This window comes from Armigeres subalbatus, chromosome 3 (assembly GCF_024139115.2).
Source record: "Armigeres subalbatus isolate Guangzhou_Male chromosome 3, GZ_Asu_2, whole genome shotgun sequence".
Lineage (NCBI taxonomy): Eukaryota > Metazoa > Arthropoda > Insecta > Diptera > Culicidae > Armigeres > Armigeres subalbatus.
This window is the reverse complement of record NC_085141.1, coordinates 152,370,889-152,393,616: the sequence shown is the minus strand read 5'-3', so window position 1 is coordinate 152,393,616 and position 22,728 is coordinate 152,370,889. Positions and strand designations below refer to the sequence as shown.

The 22,728-nt window shown below is 39.5% G+C and overlaps 2 protein-coding genes and 2 long non-coding RNA genes across 4 annotated transcripts; 1 reads left to right on the top strand and 3 right to left on the bottom strand.

Moving 5' to 3' along the window:
• Positions 1-275: 275 nt before the first annotated feature.
• Positions 276-4,066, bottom strand: LOC134221030 (uncharacterized). Its single transcript, XR_009982174.1, has 3 exons — positions 3,823-4,066; positions 1,883-3,727; positions 276-1,679 (listed from the first exon to the last, which is right to left on the bottom strand). It is a non-coding gene; the product is annotated as an uncharacterized LOC134221030 (long non-coding RNA).
• Positions 4,067-5,056: 990 nt separating this feature from the next.
• Positions 5,057-6,442, top strand: LOC134223409 (uncharacterized). Its single transcript, XM_062702543.1, has 2 exons — positions 5,057-5,323; positions 5,423-6,442. Exons 1-2 carry the CDS (start codon positions 5,057-5,059, stop codon positions 6,419-6,421), a joined length of 1,266 nt encoding a protein of 421 aa, XP_062558527.1. The 3' UTR covers positions 6,422-6,442.
• A 6,762-nt stretch (positions 6,443-13,204) lies between these two features.
• Positions 13,205-14,236, bottom strand: LOC134222067 (uncharacterized). Its single transcript, XM_062701219.1, has one exon. It carries the CDS (start codon positions 14,234-14,236, stop codon positions 13,205-13,207), a length of 1,032 nt encoding a protein of 343 aa, XP_062557203.1.
• A 6,571-nt stretch (positions 14,237-20,807) lies between these two features.
• LOC134225207 (uncharacterized) lies at positions 20,808-21,438 on the bottom strand. The gene is made up of 3 exons (XR_009983193.1): positions 21,254-21,438; positions 21,094-21,188; positions 20,808-21,032 (listed from the first exon to the last, which is right to left on the bottom strand). It is a non-coding gene; the product is annotated as an uncharacterized LOC134225207 (long non-coding RNA).
• Positions 21,439-22,728: the final 1,290 nt, after the last annotated feature.

Genomic DNA, 22,728 nt, shown 5'->3' with positions numbered 1-22,728 from the left:
ATGCTACAATATGTACTAGGGTATATAACCGTGGTACTTGTACCACCAGTGTGTCATTAGTATAAGCAACAAATCATCTAGTCTTAATTCTTCATTCATCTTTACCTAAAACAATATTTTGCAGAAATGCTCAACAAATCTACGAGCCGCAAAAAACGTTGACGCGTTCTAAAAGCTCCACCTAAAAAGCGAAAACTCGTCATGTCTCATTTCATCATTCATCGTTATTAAAAACATTATTTTACAAAACTGCTTAAAAGGTCAGAATAAAAACGTTGACGCGTTTGAAAAATTCCACTTAATAAGCATAAACTCGTTATGTCTCAATTCTTCATTCATCTTTTTACTAAAAACAGATTTTTTCAACATTGCTCAAAAGGTATACGAACAGGATAAAAACGTTGACGCGTTTTAAAAGTTCCGCCTAATAAGCATCAACTCATCATGTTTTAATTTTTCATTCTTCTTTGCTAAAAACAGCATTTTACAACATTGTTTTCATATTATGTATCACAACTACTCATACGGACTTGCTTCAAGACTTCAGCATACTAAATACTTTCCAGCAGAATATCTTATATCTAAATTCATCAGTAGGTACCCTAGCTATTTTCAAGACGTTTTGAAATAACCATGCTTCTAATTTTAGTACCAACATTGTACTGAATAAAAGTCTTATTAAATAAATTGATTTTTTATTTGGTTTATCGACGGTTGGGATTAATATACGGGCTGTTATTAATATAGGAACAGATACCCTACTAGCAGGCTATCGTTTTTTATAAAGCACCAATTACCAATTCCAAAAGCAATATCAGCGTTTCCAAAATATTCACTCAATATTTGATAAATTGTTTCAGGAAAACTTTGAACTTGATTTCATATTAGTATTAGTTAGCATAATTGAAAAATTTTCTTAGTTAGACAAATCTGAAATTTAGCATTACCTATCCTATTTTACTTTTACTCAACATGTCTAATTTTAATTTAAGATTTTCAAAAATCGTTATGTATTGCTGTATAATTATGATATGTAATTGTAAATATTACCTAAACCCATTGAAATTTGCCGGCATCAATAAAACAATTATTTTTTAATCTTGACTCACCATTCTAGAAGTTATTCCATGTATTATATTTGAAAACAAATAATCAATTATTTAATTAAAAACATTTGAAAATAAAAATATCACTACGTAATGCACGAATTCGAACTCAGCAGGAAAAAAGCTCGACCTGTGAACTCAGCCGGGAAAAAGCTCAATATTGTGAAGTTAGCAGGAAAAAAGCTCAAAATGTGAAGTTAGCAGGGAAAATATTTTTACCTGCTCATAGTTCATGCATTCAGGCACAGGTGGCGCACTGAAAGAGCTTTTTTCCTGCTCGATTTTTCCTGCTAGTTTAGCAGAGGTGTATCCCGAAAAGATTCCCGTCGGTATCCCGAAAAGATTCTCGTCAGCCTACGAAGTAAGTTTATGATATCGGCATAGAATTAGTAAGCTTTTTACTTACTACTGGAACGATTTTCGGATCACCTACAGCAAATCGTTTCTCTCTTTTGCTTCACTTTCCTTTGTCCTGGCGTTCGGAAAGTCGTCCACAAATTGCTCTAGTTTTTTTACGACCGAAATAATACCATAATATTGGTATTGAAATTAAGGCGCTTTTCCGGGATTATTCTGTCGAGTAAATGAATCAACTTTATTAAATAGGGAAACAAATATATAAACTTTGTGCTTATTCTACGTCTCGTATGAGGCGTTTCGAATGAAGTGAGAATTGTCGATACCTCTCAATTGAAATACATGGCCGTCTCACGTGAGACGTGTCGTAATTGACAATTCTCGAGTCATACGCAGGATAAGTACAAAAGAAAACTTACTGAAAAGTTGCACAATAAATCCAAAACTATTGCGAATTGTCGGGTGCCATCAGTTAGCAAATGATTCCGAGTGGGAAGCGGTGCTCAAACAACTGGATCAGCAGTGAGCCAACGGATCCTCAGAGCTACCCCAACCAACAAAAGAATCAGGTTGTTTTCCTCATTGAGGCCGTCAGGATCTGGATGAAGTGCAAACCAGTTACTAATTTAACGTCCAGTATATACTGAAGCTTTCCGCTGTTCAAGTGAGTAATCCTTGGATGAAGCGCCTACTTCGGCGACCGTAACATAAAATTGCACATCGTGATATCGTCTATTCTGACCCGGCGACTGTTGACGAGAACTGCAGCCCGTGCAGACGTAATGTAGATCACGATTGTGTTTCCCGTAGTCATAATCGAGGTCATAACGACTGATGCAGACGGCGACAATATTGATGGCGTACAGCGACATTGTCAAATCGTTCGCTTCCGATTGATTGCACTCTCAGGCACTACTGGCAGTTCCTTAGCAGAATTTAGATTCAATGCACTGCGATTCGAGCTCTTCAAGCCACCGGAAAGAACATCGTCGATGTGATTCGATGCAGGGACTTCCAGAATATCCAGCAAGTAGTGATGGTCGTTTCCAGGCGACTATTGGGAGTTGTTAGCAAACCTGTCCAAACCGTGGTCCAAACGCAGTATCAGTCGTGCAAAGATGTAACTGTATGTTTGTGGTATTAAATAAGTAAAGGCTTATTGTGCTACTTAATAATTCATCTCAAAAAGTTTATATTAAACGATTAATGTTCTATTTAATAAACTATAATTAATAAACGTGCAATTAAGAAAATAAAAAATGCACTCAATTGGTCTGTAGGAAGAAAAACAAATTGACAAAACTTGACAGATCTGATGAAAAAATAAAAAAATATCAATGCTGTCAGTTATGCACCGAGAGAAAATATTGGCGGAAAATCAGATAATTGACAGCATTGAATAGTGTCTTTTCAGTTGTATACCTAGGACTCCTACACACCGATTTAGAATTAGGCGCAACACCGAAAAATTCCGAGTGTCGGGTCCCGGTTATTAGTTCCTGGTATTGGCACCATTGTATCATGATCATGAGCGGCATCAGAACATTCCACATGCCTATGAAACTGAGCTTCATGGCCACATTGATAGTGCTGGATCTCTTAGCCGGGTTGTGCGGCAAATGTGACCATCAATTATTGTTCTCGCTTGGTGCAGTCGGCATAGCCGAGTTGTCTGAATCTTGATTTAAGCAGCTTTCAATGGCGACAGGGCAATGTCGGTGAAGAATCCAGTCAAGGCGGATGCAGCCAAATACACATTGTTCATCATATTGGCGTACTGGATTTTAAATAATTCACACAGATCAAAATTAATAGCATCCTGTACCTAATATTCGAAGAACATTGGAGCCCATCCTTGGCCTCACCGTGGATGCTCTCTTGAGCAACAGCGACCTTGAACCCGTGGAGCAGAATCTTGTATTTAGCAGCACTGGCCTTCATATGATGCTTGACAAAATCTAATGGCACGATGGCAGTGTGTGTCAAATCAGAACACAGAATGCCATCAACGGCGCACAGTCCGGAACTCGTTCGAACCGAATTCGACTCCCTTAGTGGCAACAGTCGGAATATCCACATCTTCTCGATGGCACAAGCACACTATCACAGAGCTGGCACTATGTGAAATCATCTGCGGACTTGAAGGAGCAGCAGCCTACATCATACATCTTAGGTGGCTCGCTAGCTTGAAAGGGCTTGATGAGATAAGGGATCTATCTCTGACGGATCCTGTAATGGTCCATGTACTCGGAGTTGCATTCCATCTGTAAATTCAAAATTGAAAAATGCTGTTGAAATTATCTGTATGATTTATGCGTGAATTATTAGGAAGCAAAATGTGATAAATTTGAATACTTACCATAATTTCTTTTGTTTAATTTATTGACTGTACATACATAGGTAAATTGGTAAAATAAAAATATTATATATTATCGTCAAAGGAATAAGTTTCAGGCTGCCAACAAACAGGTCGTATGTCCACTTTTTCTCAACTTGACAGATTCCGTACATCGGACCTTTTGTTGACCGAGGGGCTGTCAACTTGTGTATTTACGATTCATCTGCCTGAATTGAAAAGGCGTATTGAGGAATTTTTGTGTATTTCCGTATTTTTTGTGTATTTCCGTATTTTTTATGTATTTTAGTATTGTAGTGTATTGAGTTCACCATTATTTGTATTTTTCGGGTATTTTTGAACTTGAATTGTATTTTTCGTGTAATGTTCAAGGCGAGGTTCGAGGTATTTTTGTTTTTGTTTTTTTTTTCATTCCGGCTCTTGCATTACGATGTGGTTTCAGAGGAGAAAGACGATCTGGAACCAGAATTTCTTGTGTTGGAGACCTTCAAATCAAAACTGCAGTGGAGTACTATCGGATCATTAAAATGGCTACTGAAGCTAAGAATGGCTCGGAAGGGACTTTGATCTTGTAACTCTGTTGGCACATCAGATTTGGCATGTTAGCAAGTGAATCCCACAGATGTCACATTTTTTTAATGTGAAGAAATTGGTTCCCCGAAAACCTTTACCTAAGGAATTGTTTACCAATGATCAGGTCGGTTGTGTCCATTCTTCTTGATTCAGATACCGACCATGCTCGCATTGGAGTATCGCGAGCGAAAAATCCTTGCCCTGTTCCTGCATGTTCATTACTGTTTGTTTTGATTTTTTTTAACAGTCTACCACCTTACGTGATTTTGCTTCCGATGCAGATGTCGGCTATGCATCTGGACTTGTAGTAGGGTTCATTGCCGTACTTTAGGAAGTGTGAATAATTGTCAGAAATTAGACAAATTTATAAATTCATTAAATATTGTCCATCTCGAGAAAAAAACAAGCTCAGCGGTTTTGGCTAGTGACAGCAGAGTCACTGCGAAAACACGCCCGCCGTACATGCAGGAGTAGCTTTTTGATAAAGAAACTTTTTTTTGCTCGTTGACATCAATGTTTCACTGTGAAGTAGTTTAGCTACTCCACATTGTGATTTGTTTATTTTGCTGTTATGTCAATCTCGTGTGCAACGATTAGAATCGTCGGTGGAGGATAATAAACAAAAACATCTTTGCTACCGTTTCAGTTGTTTCGAAACATCGGAATGGAGGAGCCGGAAAATGAAACCTCCACGGAGGGCCTTTTTTTGGAGGCAAACGTCGAAATTACAAGTGCAAGTGAAAGTGAGGATGTTGTTTTAATGCAATACGGTGAAGGATTCGATGACCCGTTAGATTTGGATGTCAGTGCTTCGAAATATTCACCACAGTTCTTGGACGAGGAATATCTTCAAAATGATGATTCCTGGAGCGCCAATAGCAGCAATGAAAGTGTCGGTATGCAATCTGCAGGTTCTTCAGCAGGACGAAAGGTTGGTATATGTGCGGAATCATTCACTTCCATGATAGTCAGTTTAAACAGTTATTCAGTATAATCAGCATTCACTTTTACATACGAATGTTGTTTTCAGAGATGTCAATCCGAGCCTTCCGATGGAACTGCTGGGTCTCCGACGAAGAAACCCAATGAGCCATACAAGTTCCACTTCAAAGCGGCCGTGTTTGAAAAACGTTTCAAGAACCAAAAATCGCTAGATCCGTGTGGGTCGCTATCGGTAGGAGGCAACAGTGTTGAAAATGTTGTAAAACAAGTCTGGGATTTTTGCTCCAAGTTCATCCACCGAGCAGCCATATTCAACGACTCAATTCACGAAACTCTGGATGACTCGGAAAATCGAGGCCCGGCTGCAATAGTATCATGGAATGAAGAAGCTCCGTGTTTCGAGAACCGTGACAACTTTATTGTATTCCAGGACAAGTCCAGTAAACGCAACTATCTTCCTACAAAGATTGACCAATCGATGCTGCGAAACTGGGTATCGAAAGACATCTCAATAATTGTTTACCGATTTTCCGATTCTGTGACTAACCTTCGCAGAATGAATTTATTGGAACAACATTTGCTGCGGCCGTTCGAGAAAGATAGAGCAGGGGCGGAATCTCTCGTTTCTGTCAACAAATTGAAAAATCAACTCAAGGAAAATCACGGCAGGTATTTGAGTGGTGACGATATCAATTGGGGATGCTGGGCGAGCTGGATTGCAAGTAAGTCAGCCGAAAAGCGAGAACAGCTGTTGAAGGAAACGCCACCGGAACATCTCATCAGTTTGTTTTCATCAGTACCAGTTCACAGTGACACACTACTCGAGAAAGGTCGTTTGGATTTACAGGTTGCCAATACGATTAACAACGCCTACAGTAGAATCCTTAAGAACCTCAAAAACGATTTCGATAACATCCAAAAAGCTTCTTCGATTATGGGAAAAAGGATTGCGTTGATGGAGTCTAAACAAAAGGAGTACGATGAAATGTTGCGTGCAATGAACAGCTCCGTTACTGCAAGGGAAAATCGTTTCTCATTAGAATTGGCTCAAACTGTTGCTGACTGCATCGATGTTGATCACGAATAATGCTCAGGTGATTGTAATTTCATTCGGACAATAAAAGTTAAAGAATAAAGTTGAATTATCTTATTTATTAATACTGTTTTATCGTGTGTAGAGTCTCGCCGACGTAGGTTTTTGGTACACTTTTCGGAGCGGTAATAAAATACAATTTATTCACAGAGAACAACTTTATTCGCGACCACTCTCAACCGTAGTTCAAACAACTCTGCCTTCCAAAACTAGATTTTCTTCTTTTTACTCTTTCTTTTAATTTAACGTTCGCTCTTTTGAATATCGCAGCGAGGGGCTATGCAATGACATTTTGTTATAGGGTTGGTCATGATTATATTTCATCAACTCTACATCCCTTCTCTACTCTAATAAAAATGGTTCTATCAACCAAACTTTAAACTATGAACTAAATCTAGCGGGTAGTTTCTTCTCACGCTTAGGACGTTTTGGCATGGTGTGTTCTTTTGGCCTGTCTCTTAAATGCTCCTGACTTGCCTTCCTTCCCCAACATCATTCTACTCGTTTTCGTCTAAGTCTCCTTCTGGTGCGTCCGAGTTCTGGGTGGGCTCTGTGAAATTATTTATTTATATAAAAAAGGACAAGATATATAATAAAATATGGCATAATAAATGTAGTGAACTCTTGGGATATTTGAAATACATTGTTTTGAATAAATTCAAAACCTATTTATTTATGATAATGATAACCGACATGCGTGGACTACAAACAACACGATTTTAATTTATCCTACACTCTGAGGAAAATCTATGCTAACTGCATTTCTCCTAGTTGACCCCACGTTCGTTTACGTGTAGTTTATACTCGATTAGTATAACCTCCGTATCCTCGCCGTATAACGATTTAATATTGCATAGATTACTTTTTTTTCCTCTAGCTTTAACAATATGAGAAATGATTTGTTTGTATGTTAATACAGGTTTGGTCTTTTTTCTGAGTGTAGTGTATATGCGCAATTCATTTTCGACCAATTAAATGTACACTCCTGTTTTCTTAGTTTAATCTACTGTTGACCTAAACGAGTGAACCCCTTATAAGTCATCTGTCATTTAGATATCCTTTCTCGCAAGTCAGTGAAAATTCAGTGTTTACGGTATTTACCTGTGCGCTACGTTATAAAAATTCAGCATTAAAATAGCAAAATTTAAAGAATTTTAAAGAACTGACTTCTGTGAAGAATCGCGGGCCAATTACAACATTGGATATGTGCAGGAACGTTATAAAGTTGAAAGATTCGATTAAGGAGACCGAATCATGACCTGTGAGTAGGACCACAGAAAATAAGATCCAACAATGCATTTCTCAAACCCAAAATACGTCGTCAAACCAAGCAAGTAACTGAATTTCAACTGTACGTTGTTCTTGGTCGAAGAAAAAACGTAACGTAAAACATTTTAAAATAATCAAATGAAAGTAGTACTTACGGCTTATAGTTGAAGTGTTGGTTCCAGCTTCTTTACCGGGTGACCATTTCTTAAGATGAGTTGCTGGTCGACGGTAAATAACACCTTCATCATTTGTGACCTATCACGTCATTACCGTTTTTCTTGACAACTTTGAACTTTTCCAGTTTAAACTTAGGCTCTAGTTTTCCAGTTTCGTAATTCCTTAGTAAAACTTCATCTCCAACATCAATATCGGACGCTTTAGCATGCCTGCGCTGATCCGCATATATTTTTCCCTGCATTTTCTTGATCGCATCGTTTTCTCGAGTTTCTTCATCTCGCTGCCAATGAGATTCTGTTCTAAGCGACGGCAATAGATCCTTAACTGGTCTACCGGTCATCAATTCCATCGGAGCTTTTCCAGTAACAGAATGAGGGTCGTGTTGTATGCGTAAACATAGTCTCGAACAGCTTTACACCAATCTGCATTTATTGCCTTTGCGATTCGCAGAGTCCGCAAAATACCCTGGTTTTGGCGCTCTACTAACCCATTCATTTGGGGCCAATATGGGATAGTACGAATGAGTCGAATGTTCTTATCCTTGCAGTATTTTTAAAATTCCTCGCTTGAAAATGGTGGCCCATTATCACTCCGGATCGATTCTGGGTATGTCTGCTCATGGAATAATGATTCCAGCGCTTCGATCGTCTTCGCTGCGTTCGTTCCTTTCATTTCCGTAACTCTAAGGAAGCGACTGTAGTAATCAACCGTAACAAGAAATGTTGCGCACTCCTTAGCCGAAAAGAAATCAATTGCAATTTCTTGCCACGCTCGTTCCGGCATTTGTTTCCGCACCATAGGCTCTATAGCGGCCCCTGAGCACTTACTGCAGCACATCCAGCACACTCTTGAATATAGTCTCCAACATCTTGGTCCATGCGTGGCCACCATACCTTTTCACGCAGGTTACGTCGCATTGTGACTATTCCGGATGCCCCGATGGCTATTATCAGGGCTCTTCGTCTTAGAATTGTTGGCAAGATAATCCTTTCGTCTCTGGACTATAATGCCATCAATTATTCCTAACTCTTTCGAGAATGCTTGATACCGGAAAAAGGTCTGATGGCCAGTTTTGACTATGTATTGCTTTCAACACTGTTTGAGGACCTCATCCTGCTCAGTTTCCATTTTTATTTCCTGTAGAGAAATTGCTGCCGGGCCATCACCAACTGCACACAAGTAATGTTCCGTTGCTTCATCGAAAGGTGTATCTGATATCGAATTGGCCTGTACGCTTAACCTGGAGAGCACATCTGAAATGTTTGATGAACCAGGAATATGTTTTCCACAGAAATCATATGGCTGGAGACGCAACGCCCACCCTTCAGCTCTTGAACAAGCTCGCTTTCCTTGTTGATGCTTTCCTCAGAAGATATACTCAAGAGATTTGTGGTCGGTGAATATTGTAAATTGGGTTCCAAACAGATAAGGGTAGAATTTTTCGACAGCCCATATGACCGCCAACGCTTCGCGCTGAGTTTGGGGTACACTCTTTCTGTTTTATCCAATCCTTTGAAGCAAAGCTATGATTCTTGAAATATGTTCACTGTTCCGCTGTGTGAGTACTGCTCCAGGCCCACTGGTGATGCGTCTACATAGAGTTCTGTCTTATCCTTCGGGTCAAAAAAATCCAAGTTGGCGGACAGTGTTTGACAGCTCATTTCGCGAATCATCAAAAGCGTTTTGCTGATCTACCCCTAGGATCCTATCCTAGATCTACCCCAAAAACTTCAACTTCTCCTCTTATATATTTACGCAGTGCTTCAGACCTCGTTGACAGGTGTGGGATAAACTGCCGACAAAGTTCACCAGACCTAAAAACTTCGAGTTTCTTCTTTAGATTCTGGTTTTCTGAAATTTCTGATAGCAGAAATCTTCTCATCTGATGGAGATATACCGGCTGCGCTTAACTTTGAAACCCAGAATCTCAAGCTCAGTCACCACCATCAAACATTTGGCTTTATTCAACGTAGCATTATTATTTTTCAGGACGGTTAACACTTGTCGCAAACGAGCGTCATGCTCCTCTTGGGTACTTCCGGCTACCACAACGTCGTCGATATACACCACAACACCTTGAATTCCAGATAACATTTCGGACATTACCCGCTGGAAAATCTCGGGGGCACAATTAATTCCAAACATTAATCGCTTGAATCGCATAAGCCCCCTGCTCGTCATAAAAGTAGTGATTCCCCGAGATTCCGGATGGAGCTCAATGTGATAGTATGCAGATGTGATATCAAGTTTCGAGAAAATGGTCGATCCTCTAAGCCTATTCAGAAGAGTATCGATCATAGGAAGAGGATAATGTTCACGTTGTATCGCTTCATTTGGGTACTTCATGTTGATACACAGTCTAATATCATCTTTCCCCTTAGGCACCACAACCATGGGCGATATCCATTCCGGCGGTCCCACAACCGGCTCTATTACATCACTGTTCAGCATCTCTAGTATTTTCTGATCCACCTTTTCCTCCATTGCAGCAGGTACTCTCAAGTATGCTGCTATTTTCCGTGGAAGTACACGTCCATCAATTGACAGCTTAACTTGGACATTGGGGAACTTCGAAAAGCTTCAGATTTCACCTCAATGTTTTGGACCTCAAGACCGACTTTCAAGACCTCCAAATCTTCTGCTCTTCTTTTACTCCCGAGAGACTTCTGCGATCCTTCGATGACGAAAAATTCAGCGTAGCTTTTGGCTTGGATTCGTTTACCGAGATCCATGCTTCAAAAATGGTTAGAACACACGAAGCGGTTCTTGAGAAGCATAAGACAAATGTTTCGATCACAATGAAATCGTTTCTTGAAAAAGTGTTGCACTTGTATTGATGAGCTCTTTCCAAACCTGCTCAGTTACAGTATTGATTGCTGCTCCCCGAGTCGATAAGAAAAATGACGGGATGTTGATCAATCATGCATGTAATAATTCCATCACTTTTTCGGCTCATCTAAGTAAACGAGAAAATGTTAAATGATTCCTCACATTATTCTTGCTCCAGGAACATCGTGTGGGTGAATTAAATTTTCTTCAACATGTGCGAGACGCTACAATCCCTCAAAAGTAACTTTTCTCTGCACTATTATTATTATTATATTTTATTATGAGAGTATTTAAAGATTTATATGACAAAAGAAAAGAAACAAACATGTAAATGCTAATAAAATCATTCTACCTTCAAGATTCCTCCGACGTCGGACGATGTGTTGCAATGCTTCTATCTCGCCGCAGTCATCATATCGTAGCACGTTTGCTTCATCCTCGGTACGTCTCCAGGTGCTGCGGGATTTGAGTTGTTTCTTCCGTGCTGCTCTGCATTTTGGGCAAAATGACCTGTACGCCCGCAATTGTTGCATTTCGAGTTTCGAGCGATGCAGCTTGCGTGAATCTTTGTGATGTTTCTGACGAACCCAACGATCGCACTCCAATCGAGTACGGTTTCCATCATTCCACGGTTTTTTCGCCCTTGTATACGGTTGTTCCAAAAGATCTCTCTCTGGGCTGATACTTTCTGCCCCAAACTTGCTTCACTGCAGATACACTAACCGGTTCAGCGTCTACCTTAAACGGGTGTGATTTCTCTTTTGTTTTGCTAAGAGTTCTCGATTAACAGCGTAGTTAGTCAGTTCATCAAGATTCATTACATTCTCCAGACCCTTATCTCTTACTCTGTCATCTCGTGCTCCCATCGTTACTTGCTGCAGTATTTCTTTCTCCTCACGCTCTCGAAAATCACATCGGTTCGCCTGCGTGCGGAGCTTCAAAATGAAGTTGTTGAAGGATTCTTCAGTAAACTGTTTCAATGAACGGAAAACTTCCAGTTCAACTCGCTCATTACGCTTTCCAACAAAAAGTTATTCAAGCGTTTGACAGCGTTATCGTATTCCAGGGTCTCCTGAGGTGCAAGTGGGACTTTTTGCTGGTCCCGGTTGAATCTCACCAGGCACTGGTCTCAGATTAAAGTAAATCCTCTGAAGACCACGACCACCTCGTGCCAGCATAAGAATCAGTCTTTCGTGCTATGCGAGTCAACCTGTTTCAACTCCAGCAGGAGTTCGAACGCCCTAACCACTCTTCCCACTCTCGACGGAGATCCGATGCATCAACCGCGTCGTTGAATGGTGCTAACGGGCAGCAACTTTTGTCGTAGTCCATCTGAAAATCATTTAAATAATTGTTTGATTACATCGCATCGTCATTGGTACTCATTCTTATCGGATTTTTTATAGTCGGTCTTTTGTAACAATAAACACAAAGCTTCCACTTAATATTTTCTTACATTCATGCCTACATTAAGTGCATCATTCGGAATACTCTTGAACCTAAATAGAATGAGGCTATTTTCATTTTTTTTTTGTGCGCTTCGATCTTCATTCGGGCTCGCATCTTTTGGTATGTATGTGTGAGTGTGTGAAGCAGCGTTGGTCTTCAGCCAACTTTTTCATCGATCTTGCATCTCTTTTCTTCGTGTGCGCTTCGGTTTACGACCGGTCTCGCATCTTTTTCCTTTTTTGTGTGCGCTTCGATCTTCAATCGGACTCGCATCTTTTGGAGCACGGAGTAGTGTAGGTCTTCAACCATTTTTTTTTTGTTGTGCGCTTCGGTTTCCAACCGGTCTCGCATCTTTTCTGTGAATGTATTCGTTTTTCAATCAACAATAGTCCCAGGTCTTCAACCACTTGCACTACTAAATACGTTTCAGTTGGTCTTCAGCCAGTTCTTTTTTTCTTTGCACAATTTGTCCACACAATACATTCAACGCTAATCGTTGCTGATGGATGTAACCTTGAACGAACTGTTCATTCCGCCATTTTGTATGACAACCACGTTTTCAAATTATTACCTCCATTTTTTTTTTACAATTCATAATCATCGCTTCATTTCATAACTTTTTCTTCGATAATATTATATTGAATTATAATTGCACTAGTATTTCTTCAATGCCTCGAAATTATCTCTCTTACGTTTTGAAAATTAGATAACAAACTAAATTATTCCATTTAGATGAACTTACCTTGGGAAAAAATCCGTTCGGCTGCGCCAAATTGTAGAGTCTCGCCGACGTAGGTTTTTGGTACACTTTTCGGAGCGGTAATAAAATACAATTTATTCACAGAGAACAACTTTATTCGCGACCACTCTCAACCGTAGTTCAAACAACTCTGCCTTCCAAAACTAGATTTTCTTCTTTTTACTCTTTCTTTTAATTTAACGTTCGCTCTTTTGAATATCGCAGCGAGGGGCTATGCAATGACATTTTGTTATAGGGTTGGTCATGATTATATTTCATCAACTCTACATCGTGTTTGATCGAAGCTCTCAAAATTACACATTATTTTGACATAATCCAATACTGGGGTCGAAAGTACCACCGGGCAAATATCCAGCCTTACGAAAAATGTTCACGCAGTCCCTGTTTTTGAAGGATTTGAATGCTTTCGCTATTATTATAGCTAGATCTTCTGAGCTGTTTTCTACGTAAGTTCTTTTTAAGTACTTTTTTATATATCCGAAGACCAGTTCAATAGGATTGTAGAATGGTGCATAGGCTGGCAAAAATATTACAATTATTCCCATTGAACGAAGATACTCGACAATAGATCGGTGACAATGTATCCTTGCTCCGTCCATAATCCACAAGGAATACTGACCTGGATATTGCTTCGCTTTACCAGATGATATGAATTGACGAATACAATCAAAAAATTTGGCCCGAGTGAAGGTACCTTCAGTTGAATACGTTTCAAGTATTCCGTTGCAACCGAGAAAACTTAGAAGAGAACAGCGGGGTCGTCGTACAAATTCACCTCGGTATACAAGTTTCTCTCCTACGGGTGCATAGCCTTTAGTTCGGAGCATACTCCGGTTATCGCAAGATACTTCATCTAAGAACAACAGATTATGGATATCCCAATGAAACTCATTTAACTCAATGAAAAAACGGTATATCTCCGTTTGTCGCAATTGAACTGCACGACGCTCCAAAACTTTCCAGGTGTAGCCTTCAGACAGTAAGATTCTACTTATCGAAGCAGTGCTGATAGATTTTTGGAAACGTTGTGTGAATTTAAATTTGGCCTCGTCTAAGAACAGTACCGGATTCTCTCTGTACGTATTGACTATCCATGTCCGTTCTTCCGTCCCGAATCGCAGATACACTTTAGCCCTCTCCTTACGATCGAAGCATTCGTTCCGTTCATACGAATTAATCCAGCTAGTAATAGTTGAAGGATGTTTGGCGTAAATTTTTGCAAGCCGGGCTTTGGAATAACCTAAATAATAATATCCATACAGGCAATGGTAGACAGTGTTGCGTGAAGCATGATGATTCAGCACTTTTTCCCGAATATCGCGCATCCTAAATTGGTTGCTTTAGAGAGCATTAATATTTGCAACATAAAAACAATTAGTTCAAACATTCTACAAGTAATAGGTACAGGGGTTAGGCAAAATGATTGAGATAGGCAAAATTTGGCCCAAATTCAAATCCTTATAACTATTTGAAAAATTGATGAAATTGGACAAAACCGGAAGCATTCGACGGCAAATTTAGTCAAGATTTAGGAACATGCACGGTCAAGAATACCGGCCACCGGCCACCGGAGATGTTCCGGATATTCGGAGGCCATGTCAAAAACACATTTTTTCTGCCGCTCGTATTTTTGTGTGGTTTGAAGTTACATCGATAAACACTATTTTCCTAGAAACTAGATCTTATTGAAAATTGAATGCGGGCGGTTGCGCTAAGATCCGTTGAAAAACATCCGAGATATGGCCATTTCAGTAAACCTGGTTCTGGATACTATGGTCAATTATGTATATCCTTCCAATCACGTATATATTATCCGGTACCATATCAATATTGGTATCAAACTTCAAGATTTTTCATGATGATGCTTCAGGAAGCATATGCAGGACGATCAGTTGCCCTGACCACTCTGTAGTAGGTTCCAGGTGCCCCGGGGGAAGTGGTCAATTTGAAAAACGTTCAGAACCCTATCAATATGGGTATCAAACTTCAAGATTTTTCATGAAGATGCTTCAGGGAGCATATTCAGGACGATCAGTTGCCCTGACCACTTTGAAGTAGGTTCCAGGTGCCCCGGGGGAAGTGGCCAATTTGAAAAACGTTCAGAACCCTTTCAATATGGGTATCAAACTTCAAGATTTTTCATGGAGATGATTCAGGAAGCATATGCAGGACGATCAGTTGCCCTGACCACTCTGTAGTAGGTTCCAGGTGCCCCAGGGGAAGTGGCCAATTTGAAAAACATTCAGAACCCTATCAATATGGGTATCAAACTTCAAGATTTTTCATGGAGATGCTTCAGGAAGCATGTTCAGGACGATCAGTTGCCCTGACCACTCTGTAGTAGGTTCCAGGTGCCCCGGAGGAAGTGGCCAATTTGAAAAGCGTTCAGAACCATATCAATATGGGTATCAAACTTCAAGATTTAGTCGATCCACCGTGACCGCTGCACGCCTCTTCTTCTAGTACCGGTCGGATTATTATCGAAGCATCATCTCAATCGGGTTATCGTCTGACATTCTGGCTTTTTGCCCGGCCCACTGTAACCGCCAAAATTGTACCGTGTGGGTAGTTCTCCTAATAGTTACAACTCGTGGTTCATTGACCTCCACCACCACCTCCATTGTCTTCCATCTGCACCCCACCATAGATGGTCCGCAACACCTTCCATTCGGAAACTCCAAGGGCGCGTTGGTCCTTCGCCAGCAACATCCAACTTTCGTGGCCATAGAGGCCGACCAGTCTAATGAGCGTTTTGTAGATGGTCAACTTCGTGCTGCGGCGAACTCTATTCGACAGGAGAGTCCAAAAGCCTTGAACATTGATAAAGAGTATTGAGTATTTGATATGGTTTCGAACATTTTGCAAATTGGTCCCTTCCCCAAGACACCTGGAACCTACTACAGAGTGGTCATGACAGCTGCTGGTTCTAAAATGCATTTAGAAGAATCACCTCGAAAAATCTTGAAGTTTGATACCCATATTGATAGGGTTCTGAACGTTTTTCAAATTGGCCACTTCCCCCGGGGCACCTGGAACCTACTACAGAATGGTCAGGGCAACTGATCATCCTGAAGCATCTCCATGAAAAATCTTGATGTTTGATACCCATATTGATAGGGTTCTGAGCGCTTTTCAAATTGGCCACTTCCCCCGGGGAACCTGGAACCTACTACAGAGCGGTCAGGGTAACTGATCGTCCTGAATATGCTTCCTGAAGCATCTCCATGAAAAATCTTGAAGTTCGATACCCATATTGATAGGGTTCTAAACGTTTTTTCAAATTGGCCACTTCCCCCGGGGCACCTTGAACCTACTACAGAGTGGTCAGAGCAACTGATCATCCTTAATACGCTTCCTGAAGCATCTTCATGAAAAATCTTGAAGTTTGATACCCATATTGATAGGGTTCTGAACGTTCTTCAAATTGGCCACTTCCCCCGGGACACCTGGAACCTACTACAGAGTGGTCAGGGCAACTGATCGTCCTGCATATGCTTCCTGAAGCATCTCCATGAAAAATCTTGAAGTTTGATACCAATATTGGTATGGTACCGGATAATATATACGTGATTGGAAGGATATACATAATTGACCATAGTATTCGGAACCAGGTTTACTGAAATGGCCATATCTCGGATGTTTTTCAACGGATCTTAGCGCAACCACCCGCATTCAATTTTTAATAAGATCTAGTTTCTAGGAAAATAGTGTTTATCGATGTAACTTCAAACCACACAAAAATACGAGCGGCAGAAAAAATGTGTTTTTGACATAGTCCCCGAAAATCCGGAACATCTCCAGTGTCCGGTGGCCAGTATCCGTGACCGTGCATGTTCCTAAATCTTGACTAAATTTGCCGTCGAATGCTTTCGGTTTTGTCCAATTTCATCAATTTTTCAAAAAGTTATAAGGATTTGAATTTGGGCCAAATTTTGCCTATCTCAATCATTTTGCCTAACCCCTGTATATGAACCCCCAAGACCAAATTATTTCACCGGCTCGCCTAAAATTCACCGGCGGCTCAATCAAAAAAATGCAGCGGCGCGCCGGTCAAATATGGTGGCGGCGGCGGCGCTTAAAAATCGTCGGCGGCCGCGGCGCGGCGCGGCGGCGCACAGCTCTAGTGACATGGTGATAGAGACCGTCACTATCACGGCTTGAGATCGACGGGTGCTGAGGTTGCCACCTGGAAGTCGATGTTGTGTGTTTTGAAACGCACTGCGCGTTAGCAGAAGTCTGAGCATTCTCAATAGTTCTTATTCCCCTTCATGTTTTGCTCAATTGCGAGCCGGGGGATGCGGACTAGAGGAAGGATTTGTGAAATACTATATGACATGACACCCAAGATGACACCTATCCCCACACTACCTGAGAACCTCCTCAGGTATCCTAATGCAGGTTTTCATTAACCCTTCCTGAAGAAAAAAAAAATTGTTTGTTTTTGTGTATCTCTTTTGTATCCTTTCATCACATCGTTTTGCCTTTTCTTATCTGACTTCACTTGTCAAATTTTGACATATGCTTGAAAGGAATATCTGGAAATATAAAGGGTTAGAAACACATATTAAAAGGATAGACGAAGAAAGTGCACGCTTAGACTAATTTGATAGGATATTTTACAAAGTGTTAAGTTTGATAGGGTTTTTGGCGATTTTTTCCAAAAAGGCGGAAGTGTCGTGCCCCTTGATCTAAACGATTTAGATTTCTGATTCGCACGGAAGAAACAGTCACCATTTCAATAATTACAACGATCATTAACATTTATCTCATCACGATCGTCGTCGAGACGAGAATGGGCATATGTAATCCTTAAACTTTCGTCAATACAGCAACCGGAAATCTGACGCATACTGCTACTCCATGAGGTACGGCTCCTGCTTTTTCCGGACCAACAGTAACCAGTAGCTCCGATATGGTGTGCCACTTAGTTTTTTTACGATTTAAATCAAGGATTTTGTACTGTATCGATTTGAAATACTATTTAAATAAAAATACATTGTTACTCTGCTTAATCCGAATCCGACAATAATTGATCCAATATTTTGAATGTCCCAAGCAAAAGCAAAACAAAGAAAAATTACCCAAATATGGGTGAAATTTACCAATAAACCGCTGTCATTCAAGTACCTAATTATGGGTGAAGCTCGGGGGAAGTCGGTTTACTCATATACACGGAGAACCTCGAAAACTCATTAAAGGGTAAATTTTCACTCACTATGAAGAATAAGTGGATAAAAGATATTTTAGTTACTAGATAAAGATTGTCGCTGTCGTCGCTGTCCGGAACATCTTTTGCTGGCGAGGATAGGGGAGCTAAATGTCAAAGAAGGAAAATCCATACGATTTGACAGGTATGTACCACACATGTTTCGGACAGCAGAACAAAGGGAACAGTAGCGACAATCTTTATCTAGTAACTAAAATATCTTTTAAGTGGATCTACTCATTAAAAGAGTAAACTATGTTTTACTCATAAATGAGTAAACGCAATATGTGTCAAAAAATGTGGCATTTTTACCCATTCTTTAGAATTGATTTTTGTTGAAAATGGGTAAAAAACTCTCATTTTTGGGAATGGATCTGGAATGGGAAATAATAAAAATGAGATTTATTGCAGGTTTAAAGAAGAGTACAACAAATCAAATTCTCATACTCGTTTATTTATTTTCAAATATACATTTTTACGCGTTCAACATTACAAAGTCTTTAAACAATGATTATTTTGCAGTCCATAGAAATAACCCTCATCGTGGTCTTGTTGAAGAGGCGCTTTCATCGGTTCCGATCCTATTGATTAATGAAATAAACTGTAGGTTATTTACATTCAATTAGAATTGATTTCAGTTACTTACGTTCAAGTGTTTCTATTATTTCCGCGTAAAACAGATCACAATAATTCAATAAATTTCAGCAACGCCGCAGCACGCAACTGGCAGCTAAATTTGCGAACAAAATCTCACAACATTTTTTCCACCCATTTATGGGTTTCAAATTAAACGTTTTTGAAGTTGGTCAACTTTCTCAAAATGGGTATTTTTTCACCCATTTCAAGTTGTCAAAATTTCCCCATTTTCTGACAGCTCAATACAAGATCCAAAAATGGTTATATTTTTACTCATAAATGAGTTTACGAAGTTATCCGTGTAGGTAAATGACGATTTACCCAAAAATACGTATGTGCACTTTTTGGCGATTATAGGTATTGTTCACCCATATTTAGGTGAACTGGAGTAAGCGTGTACACGCTTAGATAAGATTACCTAAAATTAGGTTTTTATTTTACCTAAAATTAGGTAATGGATGTTTACTAGAAATATCGGTAAAAATTAGCGGTTATTCTCGTTTCTTTTTACCTACTTTTAAGTATTTGACGTTTTAAGACGATGACGTTATTTTTTACCTAAAATTAGATTTTCCTTGACTTTGTAAAAACAAGTGTTTCTGCCGGCTCTTCCTGCCATTCCTGCCGCGGAATCCTTCGGACAATAACGAAATAATCAACAATTTAAAACTGATGGTAAGTCGTTGATTGATAAGGGACAACTTCCGGGAACAATATATAAAATTTTGTTTATTTTCAGAATTCCGGAAAATTGTTCACATTTCCGATAAATTCCAGGATGGATCAGGACTCGAACTGTCATTTTCAATAAGGTCTGCTTTGGAGTAAACGCTGTTCGTAGGGAATGTTGGTCACGGGTTTGCTCGCTGGCATTTGGACGATGATAAGCCTCGGATCAGCCGCCCTTAACGTGGTGCACAGACGCTCCTAATATGACGAACAGACGCTCGATACGGTTAACACCTCCAGAGAGGAGTAAACGCCCCTCCCTGAAAGCATACAACCACAGTTTCCACCACGGTTAGTTACCTGATTTTCCTAACGCTTCCAAGACGCTCGATCGGGTTAACACCTTCGGAGAGGAGCAAATCCTCCCCTCCTCCCCTCCCTGTCAGCATACGACCGTAGTTCCCACCGGGGTTAGTTACCTGATCTTCCCAAAGGTTGCTCGTATCCCGGCCATCACCACGGGGAGGTAGGTAAGAGGCTAAAGACCCAGCATTTGCAATGCCGTTCAACAGGGACCATAATCCGCCGGAAATTTAGCCGGTTTCTATATTCATCTTAATAAAAATAAAAATAAATTAATTTATTGAAGAATTTTGTTTTTCTTTTAACAAAACACTAAATAATAACCGAATAATCGGTAATTTTCAACGTTTTTGCGTAACCAAAACAAACATCAAAAACCTATTTTTAAGTAAAAATAAACGACCGAAATCGGTAATTTTTAACGATAATTCTTGATAACCACCACTACCTAACTTTAGGTAATCGATGATTACCTACATTTTAGGTATGTGCACTTTAGTTCGATTATCGGTATTTTTTACCGACTTTTAGATTATCCTAACTAAGCGTGTAGGGCACCAATGAATAGATAGAAGGTGAGGAAGAAGACCAAATGCAAGCGTATTAGTGGATGATGGAAAACGTCAACAGCAAATGGTGACGTATATATTTGCACGGCTTCTTACACGGAAGCAATCAAGTACCCATTAATGGGTACACAGAAAGAAAAATCATTGATAGAATCAAAAAAACCATTGGTTAAAATAAAAAGTTGCGTTGGTTCTTTTTCGTAGAGAGTTGCGTATGATTAAAATAAAAGTACAACAACTTTTGCGTCAACGATGGTTCAAAAGTGACATGCCACTCTGAAATTAAAAGTTTCAACTTTTTAAACAAAACTGTAAAACTGTCAGATCCAAATGGTTACACTGTGAAAGAAAAAGTGTTTGTTTTAGATAAAACTGAAGGGTTAATCCAATCATGAACTTTTAAAAGACCGCAAGTCAAAAATGAATCAAGACATAAAATCATGTTCCTTTTGACTTATTTGCAACTTTTTAAATGAAAATTTTATTTATATTATTCAAAAAGATGGAGACATGCATTTTAGAATGAGAACTATTGACTTTTAAAACAAAAACTATTGCCGTTGTGAGCATCCAAACACCTGTTTGCCGTTTTCTCTGCGCTGAAGTCAGTACTGCGATTCTTCCTGATGCTGGAATGCGGATGCCTCTGAGCGAAAAACATGATATTTCAGCAACAGCCTGTAAGCGTAGAACTACTTTAGAATAACGTAATAAATGCACATTCATAAAATTTTCTCACCGATTTAATTCAAGGTGTGACCACAACATGGTGATGAAAGTGCGCCAGTGCTACCTTTGCACCAAACATTTTGCGGAAACGGTCATGGCGTGATTCTGAAACAAGCAAATCAATTATTGGTCTGCCGAAGGTAATTCGGTCGTGATTACAGAGTACTCACCTTTACCTCGAGGAGGCCAACAGAATGTTCACTCTTGCAGCTATCTGCTGCTGCTATCGCAACTCAAAATTTAAATTTTCTTAAATCGTGCGTGGAATCCGTGGAATCGAATGATCATAAAAACAAAACAATGACAAACTGCGATAACCTTGTTCGCTGTCATCGAGTCCATTCGACAGACTTGATATTGACAGTTCAATATTTTTTATGGTAAAAGGGGGAACTTTTAAATCTACACTCAAGAAAAACGAAAGGCACTTTTAAATTAAAGTTACCACAGTTAATGTAAACAATGTTACTTTTATTTTAACAAAAAATATACGCTTTTCAAATGGAAAGTACGAAATATTTGGTTCCACAATATTTGTTTTTTCTGTGATTTTCGTACCCATTTCGAAGAAAAGCGGCACAACTCATTTCTAGATTGCTTTGAGAATAGGTCGTATGTGCAAAAGAGAGGCTCTCTTGGTTCACGCTCTCTTTCGCTTGTACATAAGCTAATTTAGCATATTTTGCCAAATTTTCACTTCAGGACGCTAGACAAAGCTATAATCTTTAGATATCTTCCAAGAAATCTGAAGTAAACTTTATTATAGATCTGTAATAATCGAAAGAGAAAGGAGGCAAAGAGAGACTCTCTTTTGCACATACGACCTATTCTCAAAGCACTCTAGATTTAATGGGTAAACGCGATTTACTCATTAATGAGTACACTACCAAAACTTCAAATAATGGGTACTTTTCACACCTGGCTTTCATTGTTAAAATGAGTAAATAAGCCCCATTTTTATTTTCGATAAATTGAGGTTATGTAATGCGGATTTCATGTTCTTTCAAGAAGGGTTGTTTGGAATAGAAAATTCTAAATATTGAATTTTAACCAATGAGTTTATTATATTTATTGTAACGCAACGTTTAAACATTGTTGTGGGATTTAAGCTAATTGAACATATATAGCTTTTGCGCTGCCTTGGGAGATTGATTTGATTTTTCCTGTCCGCATACGGCCAGCTTATCCTTGTAAAATGAACACCCGGAAATACTTGAAATCCTTTGTGTACCGAGAGATGCTAACTTGGGTGCAAGCTACTTGGGAATTGTAGGAATGTTGAATTGTCTAAAAAATGCTCTGTGTTACAAAGGAAAAGTGATGAACAAATGAAGAAAAACTTACTATTTGGCTCAGCTCGCGAGGTCTTCCGTTATCTTGCTGATCACTATTATTATCTTCCGAAGCATCTCACATTGGAAATACGAATAGCGGATCTCTAATAAAATATTACTTTTGGGCTTACTTGTTAATTTTCAAGCACACACTTCGATTGAAGAAAAAATATGGCGGTGGTGAACAATTAACAACATGGGCCGAATTTACCCATTATTTTGTGTGAGAAGAGCTATTTCATAATGGGATAAAAATATACATTTTATGTCATCAGAAAAATGCCCATTTTTTGACATTCCAGAACCTTTTG

What these genes read in the sequence shown, in the direction of transcription:
- LOC134222067 (XM_062701219.1), bottom strand. Translation starts at nt 14,236, where the DNA reads ATGCGCGATATTCGGGAAAAAGTGCTGAATCATCATGCTTCACGCAAC.
- LOC134223409 (XM_062702543.1), top strand. Translation starts at nt 5,057, where the DNA reads ATGGAGGAGCCGGAAAATGAAACCTCCACGGAGGGCCTTTTTTTGGAG. An exon ending in GTTCTTCAGCAGGACGAAAG is followed by an intron (nt 5,324 to 5,422) that starts GTTGGTATATGT and finishes TGTTGTTTTCAG; the next exon opens with AGATGTCAATCCGAGCCTTC.